Consider the following 18,414-nt stretch of genomic DNA (forward strand, 5'->3'; position numbering starts at 1 on the left):
TCTGGAAAGCCTTAAATCACAAACGGCTCAAGAAAAAGATCTCATGCTTCAGGACTTTATTTCCAGCACCCCCAGCAAGGGAGGATCTCTATATCACTGTATTTTCTGTATTTCGTAGGATTATTTACAACCCAGCCGGTGAGTAGTTCCTCAACATAAGTTACTGTACCCACCTGCACGCAGCCTGATACCTGAATACCTTAAAAAAAGTATTTTCCAAATAAATGTAAAAAAGTCATTTTTCCCAGACTTTCAAATGACAGGCATTAAATCAGAACATTTCCAGACCTAGCTGGGCAATTTTTCACACGAGGTTATAAAAATAAGGTTTGCGTTAAGTTTCTTACATAAAATAAAATTTGCAGGTTTACTATCAGTATGACATACGCAGCAGAATTAATAACAACAAAGATCTTTCACCAGCAATACTAGGAAATCAGGCTGTACTTCACAACCAGCTTTGCCAGCAGGAAAACTCTTTGGTCCAGCTGGAGAGGGTTCAGGACACAGGGCTGGCTGCAAGCACGGGCAGTCGTAACCTGCTCCTAGCTCTGAAAGTCTTTCTCAACACAAGAATGGGGCAGAAATGAGTCCTTTAATGAAAACAGGGAGGGCTCTAATTACTCTTACAGGAGCAAACGGCATTTAGAAGAGAAGTGGTGCCAAAATTTCCTATTACCCTTTAACGATAAACTGCCCTTGTTTTTAACACAGATTCACTGTTACCTGAGACAAGGACAGAGAGCTCCCAGCTACGCAGCAAGGCTGCCAGTGCTGTCCCACCAGCTACAATTTCCATCGGTAAGCAGCAAAAAAACAGAGCTCTTGGGTTGAGCCAGACCTGGATGCCCTAAAAGCACTGCAGGGACGGCTCCTGCTCCGGCAAGCTGCTGGTACCTACCATGTGCGCTGGACCAGACAGAAGGTAGCGCAGAGAAATGCTGAAACGACGGCATGGCACATCAGAGGCAGGAAACTCAGGCCTTCGAAGTAATAAAGCCGGCTATCTGTTTCTCACTGATGCAGCCTGGCTCGCTAGGTCTGTTGAGAAGCTGCCTGAATTTGCCGACACGCAGCATCGCTCTGATTCAGCCGCGCTATTCAGAGCTCGTTCGCTTAAGACAGGATGGGAGACGCTAAGGGGAGCGGGAGGAAAATGTTCTCCTAGAGTTTCTCATCAATAGGATTATGCCTTTCATTCAGGCTAGCTTGCTTTCTAGCCGATGCTTCAAGGCCCAAAACACGTGCCAACTTTCTCTATTTATCAGCTGCTATCTCATTCAACTACACGACTCTAGATAAGACAGGATGCAGTTTTGGTTTTTAACCACCCAGCACAAGTGGAAGAGTAACCTAATACCTGTCCTGGCCTTCAGCCAGGTTGGTACGCCTGGCATAGCGTCAGACAAGCAGCTGGGATTTAGTAACCAGTGCCTCCTGCACAAATTCATATGGAGTTCCCATTTGGTCTGCGAGAAAGAAACCAAAGGGCTGGTGGTAGTAGCTGGTTATTTCTTGGTTTTCCTTTTTTTTTTTTCCCCCTCCTGTTAAGAGTCCTAGTGCCCAACACAAAATAAAACAAACCAAGGTAAGACTGTGCTTATACAATGGGCTGAAAATTAAGATGCGAGTTTCCAGCCCAACAGGAACGGTATCCATTTCCATTTCCATTTCCATCCTTTGCTGAGGCATTTTCTGAGCCACCTTGCTCAGACACAGCCCTTGTTGAAATTCAGAGGAGAGATTACTTCTCCTTTGGAAGGATTAGTGAAATTGAAGAGTAGCTGCCATTCAATAATCCCATGTAAGTATCTAATCAACCGTAATGTAATTACCAGAAAGTTTTAAAAGGTCGAAAAGGCCTTGGTATGATGTTACTTGAAAAAGAGAAGGTTCCTCCTCTACTTGGACAATGGAGGAAAAAAAAATAGAATGCAGCATTTCAGTATACTCTAAAAACTCTGTTGCTATCCATTAAAAACTCAAGAAGCAGACACAGCAATGACAAGGAACGCAACACTGCACTTATTTTCATTCTCCTACTATAAATCATTTGCCGACACACACAAACACCTGCTGTAAAAGAGCAAATACACGCTGTCCTCCAGGTACCACACAATGCAATGCTGCTCCTTCAAGTGCATCTTGACATGAAATTCCGTGTGCAGTCCCAAGCAGCGTTCCTTTACCAGCAGTCTAAACCGACTGCAATACACAGAATCTCTTTATCAGTCAAAGCAACACAGGGATGTTAAAAATATCTGAACGCTTTTTCCTCAACACATTTCAAAAGACTGTCAAAGCCCAGAGAAAAAAGCCAACGAGGCCTCCAATTACTGTCAAGGCTGCACCTAAAAGGATTTTAGTTTTGAAGTCACACACGCTACTCGTGCGACCAGTTCTTAATGCAGCAGCAACAGAGACCAACCACCAAAGGCAGACAGACACACATGAAAGCAGCCTAGGAAATTTTAATCAGGAGTGTAACTCACCCACGTCTCTCAGAGGCCGTGTGATTTAGGATGAGTCCCACACCAGCGCTCTTTAGGAAGCTGGAGTCATTTTGCAAGCCCTTTCCCTAAGCAGCACTACTGCAGAAATAACTCTCCGAGATCATGACACATTGCAAGGGGGTGGGCAGTGGGGGAAGAGAAACGGCTTCCCAAGTTTGAATCGCAATGTTTTTAACATGTTAACCAGCAGATGTTACAGCCATTGACAAATCTCTACAGAGACCAGGCATTACTGTTTAATAGGAGTTTCAAAGCTTCCATATCAGGTTTCCTCAACTGGAAGAACAGACTCTTAATAGAAAAATACCCGCCCACACTGTCCCACCTTTTTTTTTTTTTTTCCAGGTGGAAATCAAGGGGAGAGAAAAGGGAAAATGCTAACCAAAGACACCTCAGTTGCATTCTTTTATTGTCTGGCATTGTAGAAATTCTCCCTAATTTTTCTTTTAACAGTAGTTTCTCCTCCACTTTGGATACAAATTTGTCTTTGGAAGGTTGTTATGGATCATAGAGTTGAAAACCTGGAAGATTTCTGTTTAAAGAAAGTCTCAAAGTGCACACAAATCTGTGAGCAGGCTAAGAGGAAAAACATTGCCTGAATTTAGACTAATCTCAATTGATCACCTTCAGGAAAAACCTAAAATACTAGGGCAAGAAAACTATTAATCAAAGATAAGTCGAGCACAGTTATCCACAAAGAGGAAAAAACACGTTAGGTACAGGTAACAATAAAGCCATCTGCCAGAAGTAATATCTAAAACTTTGCATTTTGGAAGGGCCAAACAAAAAATCCATCAGTTACCTTCTTGAAGAGGCGCCCAGAATCCTCGCTGACCTGGACAAAGCGCGGGATGATGTTGTTGAGATAGATATCGCTCAGGGTCGTGTGGTCCCTGCTCTCCCGCTTCACTTGATTTAACAGGAGGTTCCAGCAGTTCACTGGTGATAGCACGTTCTGGTCCTTCCTACAGAGGACGTAAAATAGAAACAAGAATTGGATGGCACTTCACCTCAGGCAGACAAAATGATTCTGTTAATGATGTTCTGTATCTACACACACCAGGAACATAGCTGCAGTGCACATGGATTGGATGAGGGAGATAGGAGCAGAGAAAGGCTCTAAAATGGCATTGCACGTACCCAAAATATGCCCTCAATTACACACGGCCACAGGCTTTTATCCCCCAACAAACAGATCGGGCAAGTGCAAGCTACAAGGATGCCAAATGTAGACTCTAATTCTTCTTTTGAATCCACGAATTTGAGCACAAATTGCAGGGCCTGACGATAGGTTGTGCAGCGCTGTCTCAAGCGTTTGTGCCTTAACCACAAGCAAAAGATTTCAAGCATCCAGTTAGCTAAATAGCATCTGCATAGGAAACAAAATGTTATGTCTCATATAAAACCAATTCTGCACAAGCAGCTGTATCTGTCCTGAGCAACAGAGAAAGCACTATTGGTACAGCAAGCTTTATGCTCTCACCTCCGAACTTTCCCAACCTTATTATGGCTGATTCCCCTCTGCACCCTGCAAACAGGCACCACAAAGGGCAAAACGGGAGACGAGAGGAACCTCGGCTTATTTGGATCAGCCAAACAAACATGGTAAATCATTTTATCTCCTGAAAGGAGTGAGCTGTTTCTTTAGCCACCATTTCATACTAGATGAAAGCAAGGACGTTGGCAGTGAGCGTTGCTGGTCCTCCCGCAGCAACTTGGGGCTGGCGGATCTGGGAGCGCTGACTGTAACGTGCAATTCTCTCCAGATCTGCTTATCATTAGGTTACAGTACAGCAATACGGCTTTCTAAAAGAGTAAGTCAAATCTCTGGTGGGAAGCCAAGGCTCATCTTGATTACTGGATGACATTCTACCAGATTTCTTTCCCCTTAAAAGAAAGGAGTTTCAATTTCCATTCAAAAAATAGCATATTCTGCACTTGAAAGGACAGCAACCTCTGCTGTAAGAAATGTCTGACATGGTAAAAACGTGAAAAAACTGGCAATGAACGTTTGCCACAGCTTTTCTCGTGACATCAGCGTAGTGTAATATGGATAATTTTAGAGAAAGAAGAACAGTTTCAAAACAGCTGATCCCGATGCTTTATTTCTTTTCCTTGAAAATAAATTAATAAATCAATGAAAAGCTCAGGAAACCACTGCAACTTGTCATCTGGATGTTTTCAAGGTTTGGAGTGAGCACGTGTATGTGTGTGTATATATACGTGTAGTGGGAGAGGGTACAGGGAGGATTCTGGGCATTGGGTTCTGGTGTTTTGAATAAAAACGTAGAAAATAAAATGTGAGAAGGCATAGATTTTATTTAGACAATATTTGCCTTTGTACTCCAATGTCCCGTACTGTGGATACTGCTGACACAGGCAAAACCAGATGGAACGATCAAAATGCAGAACTGCACAAGGCTGAAACTGCCAGATGTTAAGCTATATAAATCAAGCACTTGCCCCCAGATCTCCTGCAATCAGTGTTTGCAGCATACTGTTTGTATTGTTAATATGCCAGATAACTAATTAGTAATTGAAGACCAGGCTAAGAGAGCTGTGAATCTTCCCACACCCACCACGCTGCAGCCAGACCCCCCCAAGGGCGCACGCATGGAGCGGGAGGGGTCCGACTCCTGCTGGCACCCGGGACAAAAGCTGCCACAACAGACGGTAACGTGCACTTAAGTTGTGTTGGTTTTTTATTATAATCTGTTTTTTCAATTTAGACGAGATCAGAAGCTACATCTGACTTTCTTCCAACAAAAAAGGGGGCCGAAGGAGGAAAGGCATCCCCGGGAGGAGTTCCTCCAAGGAGCAGCACTGGCAGGAGGTGCGTGTGCCATCCGCAGAGCCACCACCTCCGCCACCAGAGGAACCAATTCCGGCAGGAGACGGGAAGCGAGCTAAGATGGCATGTGAAGAGAAGTGTATAAAGGGCAGTTTGAAGAGATGTTAAAAGCTGCTTGGTTTGCTCCTTTGCACCAATGCTCTGCAAGTATCTTGCACACTGATTTTTTACCCTCAAAGCTGGAAGGGCCATAACCAATGTCAGTGACGCACTTACCGTAAGAAAGGTTGGGAACGGACCTTCGGCACACAAAGCTGTGACTCCTGGCTAGCTGGTCTTGCTGTAGATGTTCGAAATCCTATTGCAATCCCTGAGCAGCCTGTTGCTGCCCCACCACTTCCTAAGAGCAGTGCAGCCCCCCAGCTCACCTCTTTGCACTCCTCCTTGCAAAATGCCAGCCCAGAAGCACCCGGCTGCTTTGATCCCAGATACCCCCCATGATGTTTTCTGTCTCATGCATTTTTGCTGCCCATACCACCAAAAGCACCTGAAAAACCCTGGATGCCTCCACTCACAGAGCCTTGCCTTGAGCAGTTTGGAGCCCTGAGCACACGGAGCAAGGGCTATAAACGCAATAAGAGCAGGCAAGAAGGTTTGCACGTGAGCAGCCTGGTGAGAGCGCCCTGCTTTTCAAAGAAAAGCAAGGCATAAAATGGGAAACAGAAGAGATGCAATAGTTAACCGGACAATTCCCAGCTGTCCAAGCTGCCGCACCACAACACCCGAAGCTATTCTAGGGCAGCGCATAGCACGAATACCAAGAGCCCATGAAAAAGTATGGTGAGTAAAATTGCTGGTGTCTAATGGCGCCAGATAGGTTGTTGACACACTCCATGTGGTTAGACATGAAAGGCCATCTTGCAGGAAAGACCGATCCCAAAGCCCACATGATTCTAATTTGCGACTGGGATTGTCACCTTAAGGTCTGCGCAGTCAGTGCCGCACCCTAATCTCAACCTCATGCAACCACAGCTCTGTGCTCTCTCAAGTTTTTTCTTTTAAATTCCTTTAATTTCTTAGTGTCTCTCAGTTTCACTAACCCCTTCAATACTTTGTTAAAACAGTCTGCCTTGCTTTTGTACGGGTTTTCTATTGTTATTGCTTGGTTTTTACAGAAAGCGAGAAAAAACTCCCCTCCTTTAATGGCCAGTGACAATTTTCTTAGCCCTGGTGAAAAAAAAGACAAAGGAAGGCCTTAAGACAAGCTGCACAGAAACGAAACAGAAAAGGAAAGAGGCAGTTACTTGCTTCCGAGCTTCCAAATAGCCTTAAAGACTGCACATACATTAACTGTTAAACCACCTCCAAAATGCAGCATTTTCTGGGGTGGAACACGGCAACAGTTTTCACAACACAGAGCAGAAGTTATACAACTGTTTACAACAGACCATTTTCTATCATAACCACAAGCAGATGGCAGAGAAGCAAATTGTGATTTTCATTAACCATTTCAATTCTCGGAGGAGCTGGCAAATATATTCTGTTCCAGTTTCACATCGCCACAGAGAAGGAATGAAAAAGGGGAAAAAAAATGCAGCAGTGAAGGCTGGGTGTAATTGAGAGCAAGCTCGATTTCCACAGATTCTGCAGAATGTCTGGAGTCGGTATTCTCCCTGATGTAGTGAATTCAGGGAGATACCCCAAGACTTTAGGGGCTGGCTCTGAGCTTTCCAGAAACTGGGGATTTCACATGCAGAGCAACTGTTCGACTCCAAGTTCCCCTCCAAGAGTAGGGGAAAGAAGATGCCAAGCTCCAGGTTTATTTCAAGCACTATTTATACTAGTTTAAAGATCGTGCAATGATAGCGAATCTCGAGAGTTTATTTAGGTTAGCCTAAATTACACCAGATCACAGCAATTGGGGGTGTTTGGGAACAGGAAGAGGAAGTTGTGCGCAGATTTTTAAGGAACCACAAAGTATGAAGCGCTGTGGTTTTTCGAGTGTTATCTTGATCGAGTCCTGTGCAGCTTCCACTTCAAAGGTTTCAGTTGATCTCAAAAGATCAGAGGGGGAGATTGAGTCCAAGTATCTGAAACTTCTTAATTAAATTACTCATTCATACAAGGAACTCGAAGACCAGCAGAGATTTATCTGCTCTAAGACAGGCAGGACAGAGTGACAAAAGCCAGGGACATGTAATTGCGTATTGCAAGGTAAACCCCATTCAGGGCTACAGCACAAAATCTGTCTTAAGAAACAGCCTCCTCCTCTTCCCATGCGAGATAGAGAAGAAAAAACCCACGCCCACAGACCGGGAATGGGAATGCTGCGTTTCCACGAGAAGCGCAGGATGAAGGGATGAGTCACAGGCAAATGAAGAAATTACGAATAGAGAGAAATGCTGAAATTAACATCGCCCCGTCACATCATCTGTGTGAAAAGAAAACTTCTCCAGCTGTTCTTCCTTCCAACGGAGGTTTTTTCGGCAAGTTTCATGGGGTCGCCGGGTGTTAGCATGCTCCAGCAGGCGACAAACAGCAGTGTGCAGGGTTTTACAGTCAGACGAGGCACCAGAAGTCCCCAAGCAGGGTGAAGACATCGATAAGCTGTCCTTCTCCTGACATTTCTGTCGTAGCACTACTGACAAGTGCCTCTCAGCAGCAGCACGACTCCAAAAAAGCTGCTTGTAACCCAGGGCCACCAACAACCTCTGCCCCAGAGTGAAACTTTAAACACTGCAATGGAGGGAAAGAGGGAGACGTCACCTCCTCAGAAAGCCGTGGGGCTTTACAGCCCACTGCTCCGGTCCTTGTTGTGACAAACACCACCACGGTCCTGCCCAGGGCTCGCTGCAGTTTGTGCTGGCGATGCATCCCGCGCTCTCCGGTTCAGTGAGGTCACTGAATGAAGAATTCTTCACGTTCAGAAAAATCTTCCAAATCATGTTATTCGAAAGACTCAGAATAAATGTTCCAGACTTCATTCCATCAAAAGGAATCACAGGCCAAAATAGCCTATGAGGACATTTATCTATTACCACTCTAATAATATTGCAAATGAAGTCCGCCTGATCCAAGTGTTTTTGCTGATAGCTCCCTCACAGCATGCATAATCTCTCCTTTAAAGAAACCATTTCACTTTTGGAGAACTAAAGCTGAACTTCTCTGCAAAGTGCTGATGCGAACCGATGTTTGATTTCCCCTTAAAGTCGTCCTGACACTGCTCAGTGTTAACCGTAAATTTTGAGAATCTGAAGCATGGACATACACGCTGCTCCCTGCCCTTCTCTTCCCAAAGATTCCAGTTATGAACATCTGTTGTTTACAAGTGCTCAGCCTGAAGGTTGCCAGACTTATTCTGCATCTTCGGCTTCAAGGCAAAGGCTGCCAGAAAGCCATCTGAGTTTCACGCTGGGATATCCTGGACACTCTGCTCTCCAGCTGACAATTGCTACTCTGATTTAAAACATGGCCTTGAAATAGCATCTTCTTCCCCCACCCTCTTTACATTTCACCCTCGGAAGGGCTCACCGAAGATTTTCTAGGTTTGTTATATTAACTGACACATCAGAAGATGAGTGCCTTTAGAACAAAATGACATGATTCAAGAGCCTGGAGGGGCAGGTGGCAGGGGCTCGCTGCTGGCAGGGACCCCCAGGTCCAGGAGGGAGATGCTCTCTGCTGACACGGATGCTCTCATCTAACTGCTCTGGAAGAGGCCTTCAGTTCATCAGATAGCTAAGGAGCGATGACTATGCCAAATTTTTGACCAACAAGCTCTTGTAACAATAGGAATTATAAGAATCGGGCTGTGGTATGCATTTTTCCCCTCTAGCCCTTATGTCTTGTGTGAGGATATTTTCCAAGGGGTACTGAAGAAGCCTTACCAAATAAATGTTTTATTCTCTTTAAGTCTGTTCTAATTGAAAAACCATTTTTAAGAAGGAATAGGCAAAGCGAGGTCTAACAGCCATGGTAGAGCAGTTAAATGCAAGTCAAACCTGGGATATATCCAACTGTCATCAACTCATGTGTCACCTTGGCTAAACCAATCTGTTCCCCCTCTTCGAGGATATAAAATGAGAAAAACATACACCTACCTCTGTAAATCATGTTAAGATGCTTCAGTGAGACTAGCTTCAAACCGTGCAACGTGCAAGCACCCTTTAAGCCCACCGCTGGCTGTATGCAGCTTGCGTCCGAGACCCAACCACCCAGATTTGAAACCTGACGTGGAAAACAGCCACCTGAGCAGCCTGCCCTGTGATGTGGCCACATGTAAGAAAAGTAAAACCCGTGCCATGCATTTGTTACACCTCACACTGCTCCTTCCTTTACGTGTGTGCTTTTACCCATGCATGCTGCAGGAAGCCACACGATCCCATTTTCAGGGTCGGGCTGAAGCCCCTCGCCCTTGACAGCGCTGCCTTAAACGAGCGCATTCGGAGCAGCTCGGCAATTACATAATAGCTATCGAGTATGAAAGCACACGCAAATTACAGGGTTACTGCCTGACAAGTTTCCTCCTTGACAGCGTGTTATGAGATCTAAAAACTGCAAGTGACATGGTAAGCAGTCCCTGAATGATATGGTACTTTCCGACATAATTATCACGTTACCGAAAGAACATGCTATTACTGTGTATTTATAGGGTCACAGCCATGCAATTACAGAGTAGCCACCAGCCTGTGCACATCTCAAAGTCATATAATACCAGATCCCTAGGTGGAGAGATCTGATGGCTGGCTTTGATCAAATTGTCTTTTAGGGGGTTCCAGATTAGATTACAGCTTCAGCATCTACAGAACAGATATCGGCCAAGTTACTCCTCACTGTTCAGACAGGGCAGTGTTTGGGACGGATAACTATCATTGGAATTGCTTCCTTACTGATCCCTGTGGTATTTTGACATATTTCTGAATGTTAAAGCCCTCTGAAGGAAGTGACCAAGCAAGCAGTAGACAGAGCTGCCAAGGGCAGCTTTACAACTGCTCCACTGCTGTGACAAACTCTGCCCGCAGACCCATCGGCCGTACAAAGCTGGGTTTTCTTCCCCTCCTTCCAGCTCTTAACCAAATGAACATATTGGAGAACTGGGACTCAAACCTTGCAGGGTAACGTATTCCCCAAGTGAGCCGCTTTCCTGCTAGGAGCCATCTGCTGCTAACGCAAGCAAAATCGGAAGAGCGAGCCCTGCCAGTCCCATGCAAAGCAAAGCGGAACGATGCTCAGGAACAGGTTCCAGAACATTTTGGGCAGTGCCCTGGACTTGACCAGGACAGCACGGACATCTAAATTCAGAAAATCTGTTGAAAGCTTTACGTGGTGATAATAAAATCACCTGTCCAATTCAGGCTGCACCCAATAGCTAGAATATTTGAGGGCAAATGGATCAAAAAACAGGGCCAGGGTTCAGTGAGGAAACTGCATTAGAAAAAAATGTCTTTTAAATCTGCAATACCACTGCCAGCATATTTAATTAACATGAAGCATGACACCACGTAGCATTCTGCTCCACTGTGGTAACAGCTTCCATGTTAAAAATTCAGTCTCAATCTCAAAATAGGAAGTAAACTTCATATGCCTTTCCCAACACTAAAAACTGAACACAAAAGCGTTTCTGCTGGGATGTTTCATATCGTGTAATAGAAATGAAATCACCACAGCAAAATACACTGAAAAGGATAATGTGGTGGAAAATCACAGTTCAAGACATTATTTATTTAGTGCCATCCTAAAAGTTTGTGCAGAGTATGCACAGCTTATAGTTATAAGACCAGTTTCGCTGTAAAGGAAGAGACAAATACCTCAGACAATTACTTTCTGTAGGTATGCAGAATAACTCTGCTCCGCTTCTCAGAGAGCTGCACTTAGGAGTCATGCTTTCCAGGCAACTTAGCACAATGTGCATTTTAAATGAGAACTAAAGCAAATGGCATCAAAGCTGTACAGCAAGGAAACTAAAATGGTGCCTTCTTGATGGTTTTCTCAAAAAGGGGTTTAGCTGAAAGGGAGATCTGATCTTCCCTGCCCCACCGAACATCACAGCCCTCCAGACACCACTGCAGAGATAAAGGCACATCCCCACTGGGACGCTGCGCTCTGGGTGGAGGCAGATGAGATGGATCCTGCCAGAGGACAGACCCATCCACCCAGAGCTGAGCTGATTCACATCCTGGGGCTACTCACATTATTCCCCAGCTGCTACCCAACGAGGGAGCCCAGCGAGCCCCAAAGCTGGTGGCTTGCTGCTGCCCCGTAGCACCCCACAGCCCTAAACCCCATTCACCAGGACAGGCACGAGTCTGCACTAGAACAGGAGACCTGATTCCACGGAACCACATCCGACGGGCATTACTCACCCCAGCCCTAATAGCTACGTGGGGAACGACCAAAGCAATACTGCCAGACCTACCTGTACATAATGTTTCCAACAGGTGAGACAACTGATTGCCAAGAAAGGTACCTTCAGATTGTGATCAAGTCCCATCCAGGCATCCTCCTCCCACCCCCCAAATGGCACAGCTTTATTTGAAAGCATTATTGGCCTTATTTCTCTACTGTTTTAAAGTGACATTCTTTTAAATCCTACACTAAGTACATGCAGGATATTACAAACAGAGTGCTGCTATGGCGAATTGCAACATGTAACAGATCAGAAACACTTGAAAATCAGAACAAAGCCCCTGACTCTGAAGGAAATTCTGGTTTTGTCCATCAAATTTGGTGTACAACTTTGCCCACCTTCCCAAGAAAATTACGCCTTTCAGATTGTGCCAATTTTTACCATTCTGTCCCCTATGGACAACATATGACCTACTAGGAATTGGTGAAATGAACCTTGCAACCAGGCTAGGCAGAAATGTGAAATGGGTTGTGTGTTTATAATGAACTTGGGAAACACTTTCTTCTGACATTCACAATGGTGCCGATACCTACATTTGCTGTATCGGCTCTCTTTTTGCATTCCTACACTAGCAACCACATATGCGAGAAAAAAAAGGACAAAAACAGAAGGCAAATACTCTACTTGAATTGCTGGTCTTTGGTGCTCCTAGTTTTAGCCAGGAATCTCTCAGCCAACTTCTCCAAATTCCTTGAGTAATCCATCTCAATCTCTGCCTTCTTGCGGAAGAAATCCTGCAAGTCCTGCAGTAACTGGACCCGAAGCTCACACTGTTGGTCGAGGCATTTCAGCTGCTCAACCAATTGGGCACGGATCTCTGTAACAAACAAAAGCACTACAGATTAAACAAAATCCCATTAGAGAAAACACCATAAAAATTTGCCAGTAAAATACGGTTAAAAATATGCTCCCTCTTTAGTAATACGTCAGCAAAGCTCCGTTATGATTAACTATATCCACAGACAGAAAATGATTGCAATTGCAGCTCGGATGCACCGGTCACAGGAAAGCCATCCAGCAACCTGCACTGCGGTGCGCCCATCTACAAACAGAGCTTTACTGCTGAAGAGTGAATCGGTTACAAGTGTCAAGTGCATTTTTGGCATTAAGAAGAAGTGGTCACTGCCTAAAAATGTACTGAATCTCAGTCTGGAAAAAGGACCGAATGCTGCAATCCCCCACGTCAGCCCAGAAAATCACTTCAGGGAATTTCGATCAAATTCCTTTGCAGACTCCTCTTGATGCAGAAACAAGATGCTGTGCGTACTTGGGCACTCCCCGAAGGCACCAGTTTGGGATTATTCAGTTAGTTACCGAGTCCCCAGCTGCGCAGCTCTCATCATAAGCCAGGCCATGAAAACAGACAGACACCCCTTTGGAGAGCCAACGTGATAGCACTTCCCGCTGGGGAATTACCGCCGGGAAGGCTATTTTGCTTTTAAAAGATCTCCAAGTAACATATTTATGGCTAAAGGACCCACAAAGCAGAAACAGATCCAAGTGTTAGTACTATTATACGTAATTGTTACTGAAGACTGCTTTTGTATTTGCACAGTATTTTATCAGCTGTTTTGAAAACATTTTACAACCACAGAGGTTTCTCACGTTGGCCAGTTAGGACAGGCTGTTAGTTTCCTCATCTCACTGATTTGGGATTGAGGGACAACAGTGAAACGATTTCCTCACGGTCAAACAGGGCAACAAAATACAGCAGAAATGCATCAGTCCCTTACTCTAAAAACATGGAAATGTTCAGTGTTGCAGCTAGGAGAGGTTATTTAATAGGCAATAAACTCAACAGGAAAATAATAAGGTATGCACTTTCATCTAAAGATCTTTGAGCAGCTAGAAACACCTACTATTGCTAGAGAGCTACTGCTGCTCTGCCCAAGGCGTCTCCCAGCTGTGCTGCTCCAAGTGGAATTCGGTCAGCAGGGAAGAAACCGGAGCTCGTGGCACTCGGGTGCACAGCGTTGTCCATGGCCATGCATCCCAACTGCACACCCGGCTTTGACCACCACCACAACTGAAGATGGGGAAGTATCATTTTCCAAACGCAACTTTTTAATCAACGACTCCACTGCTAATCCCCAAAACACGCAATGACAGAGGCAGCTTGGCATCCTTGGGATGCCCGTCCCTTTGCCCAACTAAAACCACGTTGACCTCTGAGCACTCTTCTCTTTGCCTCGGATCGTGCTCACATCTGCAGGACCAAACAGCTTCAGGGGGTCGAGGATCTTCAACAAAGGAAGCGTGCACCTTTATTTTAGGGACTCAAAAACCCCAACCACGTGTATACAATGATGGCTGCTAGGCAGACTAGCCAACAAGAACAGTCTACAGGAACGTGGGTTTCTCAAACCTGAAGATGACCTTTATGAGCACTTCAACCCGTGCTTCTGAGAAGACCACTTCTCCTTTAGCGCCCTACCTGCGGCCACGTGCAGCCCTCACAGCACGGAGCAAACACAGGTGGCAAAGCCTTCACAACAAATCCGAGCAGCCAAAACCGCCACGGGTGGGCAGAGCTCGCCAACTTCAATTCCTTTCTTGGGAGAGAATTTTAGAGAACAGGAAACTTCTGTCCCCTCATCAGGAAATACAACTACGGGCGAACACACGAGCCCGAGCTGTCCGCATACTTCTTTAATGAAAACCACTTCGGCACATTCATTTCTCCCGGGGAAGGGAAGCACCAGCGCCACTTCCCCCTCCTGCGCGGGCGGCTGTGACACAGAGACGTTGGCTTGCTCCTGGAGCCAGGGGGAATCCTCGGCCCCACGGTGCTTGATCCCAGTGGCGTGCGAGGAACCTGCTTGGGAGCGTGGGGGGCAAAGGCTGCGGCACCCAGCTCCCGGTGGGTTTGTCGCCCAGTTCCGGCTAGCAGAAGTAATTCGGGACTAACAGGGGCTGGGAGGGGCACAGGGAAAGAACAAAGGCTTACGTGCATTAGATCTGCTAGCACTTACTTAAAAAGCTTGCTGCCCGATGCTGAACATACGCTGTATACATACAGACACACGACCACGGTGGTGCCACCCCTTCGGCTGCTGCTGGCCCCTGGCCGCCCCCAGCCCTGCAGGGCAGTGAACCAAAGCCTGACCACGAGGGAGACCCCAGCCCCAACTCAAACCGAACGACCGACCCTCTTCAGACCCTTCTGCCCCATCCCAGAAACCGGCTACCAGCAGAAAAAGCACAGCTTCCCAGACACCAGTAGCTCTCAAAGCCCGCCAGGTCAGCAGAGCACACGCGCCGTAGTATTAAAATCAAGTCCCTGGCTCTCAGGGCGCAATATTTCACGCACAGCTTTGCTGCTAAAGAGCAGCAAGAACTAGTAACCTTTTCCTTTAGGAAAAAATGTGATATCAGCACTTTCTCGTCATAAATAAACTCACTGTTGTTTTTTTTTTTTTTTTTTTTTGAGGGAAACAGCAGCAGCTGATTGGGCTCCCTGGGGAACAACGTGCGATTCAGCTCCAGCGCATCGCAGCCCCTGGTGCCGCATGGGGAAGGGCAACCTTGCTCATCTTTCACACACACACCACGCAGGACCTCGCCGCAAAATCAAATCAAAAATGCAGGAATTTCCTGAGGCTTACTGGGCTTTCTCGAGTACACAGTGCCTGCTTGTTTTCCCGCTGCTTACACAAGCAGAAGATGTTTTTTTCAGACCCGCTCCAGGAACGCAACGCAGCGAGGCGCAGAGCGGGGCCGGGTGCTGCAAGCCGCGCATCGCCCCTTGCACTGCGCCTTTACACGTCTGCAGTCACCAAAATCACTTCAATTTTGAATTCACTGCTTCTCCATCTTTTAATTTACCTGGGCTATGAGGTTAACAGCTGCTTTAAACCACCGGAAAGCCTTCCACCTTTGCTAAAGCTCACAGGCCTTGGGATCACTCAATCCCACCCGCGGCGAACATTCGAGCCCCGGAGCGGGGGGCTCAGGCTGCGCGACTGCTGCCAGCTCTGCGGGCCGGGAGGCGAACAAGCACTTTCAATTCAAGGCCAAGAAGCCTGCAGAAGAACTGGGATTAAACATCAGGTATTATTCTCACAGTAAACCTTGCTCTGTATCACAGAGTCCTTGCTATCGTATTTCAAGCCCACGTGCCTGACGAGGACACAATTAAGACGTCCCTAGCAGCAGCAGCGAAGTTTTCCATCCACTTAAAACAAACGCGTTTATTCGCTTCCAGCATCAGATCATAAAGTCACCTAGGTCACGGAAGGACAGAGTATAGTATAATCTGAGACAATTGCGTGTTTTATTTTTGTAATCCTTTTTGCAACTAGCTTTCCAGAATTCCCCGTAGCATTCAGCAGGCATGTCTAGTTATTAATGAATTTTTTGGTAAGAAATATCTTCTACCTTCTGTATTTTAGGAACATTTGTCATTCTCAGTATTTATAATCTATTTCACTTTTATTTTTCCTCATTTTAAACAAGACAGCCTATGAAGTATTGATAGGCACAAGTGATACTGCATTATCATTAAGGTAATTGTCCCTGAATTAAATTAGAGGAACTATTGCTTAAATGGTTCCTCTAATACTTTCATGCAAAGGTCATCACCGCTAGTTTTCCATCACAGACGCTACATCTCCTTGGGACTTTTACAATACTAAGGTTACAGCCAACAACAGTCAAAAGACTGAACTTGATACCAAATAAAATGCAGACTCCATTGCTATTGTGCCGTGTACACAGAGAAACATTAGCTTCCAACAGTTCCTTTGCTCCTTAAAAATGATGAAAACAGCTGCAAAGTCTGCAGAAGGTAAAATTAGTTCTTTCCCTCTTATACGCATGCTATGGATGACGAGGGAGAACAGGGAAACCAAGACCAAAGATCTCACTGGTGAATCGGAGCCCCCACCAGAGCGGGTACCAGGAGATGGCACGAGAAGCCCGAGCTGCTTCGCAGGGCCTCGTCACAGCTCCGCGCATCCATGCGGCAGCTTTCTCAGGACATCCCCACCCCGCTCCCAAACACCCCGCTGCTGAGGAAGGTGACGGCCTTGGGAAAGGAGTGGGATGACAACGAAGCAGACCAAGCCACCCCCAGCTCCCGCCCAGCTTAAAAGCGATCCTCTCGCCCACACAGCTCCCAGCCTCGCCGCGCTCTCCCCTCGGCTTGGTGGTGCCCTGGGACGGCCCTGAAGGACCCGTCCTCCTCCTGGCTTCGTGCAAACCGAGGACAGGCAGGAGGCACGTCAACATCGAGGCACAGCAGAACCAGGCCACGAACAGGGCGGTGGGAGGCAGCAGGCTCGGGGCCTGAAGGTGCAGCTCCGTGCAGAAGCTGCGCTTACACAGAACTTTGAAAGTCACCGAGCATCAAACCCCCAGCTTGGCTCTCATCTCAGGCTCCTCAGCAGCATGTGGAAGACGAAGCAGTCCGAAACGAACAAAATCTCCACTTCATACAGAAGACTGGAGCAGTGATTTTAGACCTGATGCCTCGTCTGCAACAAGTTGCTTAAATTCCTGTCTCCTGAAATCAGAAGTTTAGGCTAAGAGCACAGCTCAGTTTGAAATCAGACCTCCGCTTGGTTTCAAAAATTAAAAAGCAACCAACACTACACCTTTGAATAAAAGTTATAACCATCTAAATATACAAATAAGGTTCAGAAAATGCTTTGGAGTACGTATTTTGAAATATTCCCAGAACACTACTCCTTGCTAAGAGCCGTTCACATTTCCCCTACACCATACACAAGAAAAGTTGCAGTCCAAAACTGAACAACTTCATAGCTTTGTGAAAAGGGTCTCAATTACTTTTTTTTTTTTTTTTTTTTATTTACTTATACGTATTGCTGTGACAAACGACGGCCTGAGCAATCCTGGCTATGGCTAGGAGGCTTAGAGATTTAGAAAAGCCTTTATGCTGTAACAGGGAGAATGTCACGGAAAGAACTGCTTTGCTAGCAGAAAGCTGTTGATCATCACAGACTTAAAAGTCTCACTGGTAATCTAAGAACTCACCTTTGAAGTGAAAACGATAAGAGGAGGAAATACAGTCTTTTGTTTAAGACCAGAGCTGGGACGGAGATTTAGGCTCAGGTTCATAATCCTGTCAAAAACTGCACGTGCTGGAAAAAGGTAAATTTTCCTTTAAAAATGTGATACTCATTACCCATTGGAGAAATATTAACATTGGGTAATTCACATTATAACTGTAGAGGGATTCTTGTCAAATAGATATAAACATAATTATAGGCATTAGTCACTGAAATTCTTTCTAATATAGGTTGTGGTAAAATTGCTCTGAGATGTAAGATGAGTGCTTGAAGCTTCGCGTGCGTGAAGGAAAAGAAGAGGGTACAAGACATGCCAAAAAGCAAAAAGTAAGGCTAATTTTTAGTCTCAGTGAACTACCGAGGACACTCACCTTTTATTTGCATACCTACATCCTAACATTTGCATCACTAATTACTTGGGTCTGCTTGACTTCCTAGGCACGACAAAAGAGTCACTGAAGGGAGGGAGGCAGCTGGTGCTTGCTGCGTTCAATCCAGTTGTGTAACACCTCAATCACAATGGTGGCTTGGAAATTTTATAGTTTTAAACACTCTTCAACTAGAACCCCATTGAATGCAGCAAACCTATGTATGTTTTCCATACCTGTACAAGAGAACCACTCATCTGCAATTCACAGACTGCAAGCTGATGCAAGGCTTCAGATCTACGAAGCT

General features: G+C 45.8%; 1 protein-coding gene across 14 annotated transcripts in view; it reads right to left on the reverse strand.

Moving 5' to 3' along the window:
- The window catches only part of SRGAP2 (SLIT-ROBO Rho GTPase activating protein 2), a 106,349-nt gene that overhangs the window by 58,598 nt on the left and 29,337 nt on the right, over window positions 1-18,414 (reverse strand). For all 14 annotated transcript variants that reach the window (XR_005814433.1, XR_005814432.1, XM_040535450.1 and 11 more), the window contains 2 exons: window positions 12,335-12,527; window positions 3,316-3,478 (listed from right to left, as the gene is read on the reverse strand). Coding sequence is in view for 12 of the 14 variants with exons in the window: in XM_040535450.1 (XP_040391384.1) it covers window positions 3,316-3,478; window positions 12,335-12,527 (356 nt within the window). In the remaining 2 variants the exon portion in view is untranslated. The remainder of the gene's footprint in view (window positions 1-3,315; window positions 3,479-12,334; window positions 12,528-18,414) is intronic.

This window comes from Cygnus olor, chromosome 24, assembly GCF_009769625.2.
Source record: "Cygnus olor isolate bCygOlo1 chromosome 24, bCygOlo1.pri.v2, whole genome shotgun sequence".
In the NCBI taxonomy this organism is placed as follows: domain Eukaryota; kingdom Metazoa; phylum Chordata; class Aves; order Anseriformes; family Anatidae; genus Cygnus; species Cygnus olor.